The sequence below is a fragment of the Frankliniella occidentalis genome, unplaced genomic scaffold (genome assembly GCF_000697945.3).
Source record: "Frankliniella occidentalis isolate FOCC.00 unplaced genomic scaffold, Focc_3.1 Scaffold16, whole genome shotgun sequence".
Classification (NCBI taxonomy): Eukaryota; Metazoa; Arthropoda; class Insecta; order Thysanoptera; family Thripidae; genus Frankliniella; species Frankliniella occidentalis.
The window spans coordinates 151,083-152,466 of NW_026267146.1; the positions used below are offsets into that span (position 1 = coordinate 151,083).

A 1,384-nucleotide genomic window follows, 5' to 3' on the forward strand; every position below is an offset into this window, starting at 1 on the left:
ATTTTAAAATGAAACTCCACACAAGAGGAAGAACAACATCAGCGGGGGTGTGCAGCTCACCTAGGTCCTCGGCGAACTCGTCGTCCACGGCGGCGAGCGTGAGGTTGGTGTTGTTGGAGCCCGGCCAGGGCGGGTCCAGCGGCCCCAGGGGGGGCATGGTGCTGGCCAGCGTCACACCGAGCGGGCCCAGCGTCGTGCCGGGCGCCACGGACGCGTTGGCCCTCAGGATGGCGGCCATGGCGGGCGCCGGCGTGCCGTCCGCGGCTGGCGTCGCTGTGATCCGGACCGCCTCCTGGAGCAGGCGACGCATGGCGCGCGCTACCTCTCGTGCCCGTGCATCCCCGCGGGGGGACCGGGCGGCGGGGGGCGGCCCGCTACACCCGGCGTCCGGGGTCCGGCGCCTCCTGTGTGCAGAGCGACGGAAAGAGACGTCAGTCATCACTACTCGGCAGACCAGATGGTGGGAGGGGAAGAGAGAGACAGTGAGACAGTGAGACAGTGAGACAGTGAGTGAGTGAGTGAGTGAGTGAGTGAGTGAGTGAGTGAGTGAGTGAGTGAGTGAGTGAGTGAGTGAGTGAGTGAGTGAGTGAGTGAGAGAGAGAGAGAGAGAGAGAGAGTCAGAGAGAGAGAGACAGAAAGACGGAGACAGGGAGACAGAGACAGAGAAAGAAGGGGGTGAGCGAGCGAGAGAGATGTCAATCACTGCGGGCAGACGTGCGTTGACTGCGGGGCAGTAAAAAGGGGGACCGCGCCGCTGCGGCTCCGCCAGGCTCCGCCAGGCTCCGCCAGGCTCTGCCGAGCTCTGCGGTGCGGGGGCAAGGACCGGCGAGGGGAGACACAACACGGCGCGGAGGGCGGGGCGGGCGTTATGGCCGGCAGGTCGGCGCGTTGCCAGCCAGCTCACGTAGCCGCACGACGCGGTGCTATGAGGAGGAGATCCCGACGGGCAGATACCGCTAAGAGGGTAGCGCTCGCGAACCGAGCGAGCCGAGCGCCGTGCAGATAGGCAACGCGGGAGCAGCCGTGTGCGCGCGTACGAGGGTGGCCTACCGATCGGGCGGCCCGCTGCACCGCTGACGACGGGGACCTTGTACTCACCGTGCCGGTCATCCCACCCCGCTGCTGCAGGCGCGGCCGCGGGTGCGCGCAGGTGCGGGTCGCGAGGCTGCAGCCGGCGGTCGTGCACCGGGTCGGGTCGGGCCGGGCCCCCGGGCCGGAGCGTGGTGCGGCGCGGGAGCGGAGCGGCGAGAGCAGCGCGGCGGACGCGGCGCGGCGGCGAGAGCACGGCGTTGCGGAGCGCGGCTCCCGCTTGACTCCTGGCCGGGTAGGGCCGGGCCGGGCCGGGCGGGCTGGGGGAGGCCGCCCCCGGAGCTGGCGCGGGGCG

The 1,384-nt window shown here is 70.2% G+C and overlaps 1 protein-coding gene across 1 annotated transcript in view; it reads right to left on the reverse strand.

The window, feature by feature from the left end:
- LOC113206354 (SKI family transcriptional corepressor 2-like) overlaps nucleotides 1–1,305 on the reverse strand; it is a 63,899-nt gene extending 62,594 nt beyond the window's left edge. The window contains exons 1-2 of the mRNA XM_052264139.1: nucleotides 1,099–1,305; nucleotides 61–404 (exon numbers count right to left, since the gene is read on the reverse strand). Of these exons, the coding sequence (XP_052120099.1) occupies nucleotides 61–310 (250 nt within the window). The 5' untranslated portion in view covers nucleotides 311–404; nucleotides 1,099–1,305. The remainder of the gene's footprint in view (nucleotides 1–60; nucleotides 405–1,098) is intronic.
- Between the last annotated feature and the right edge of the window lie 79 nt (nucleotides 1,306–1,384).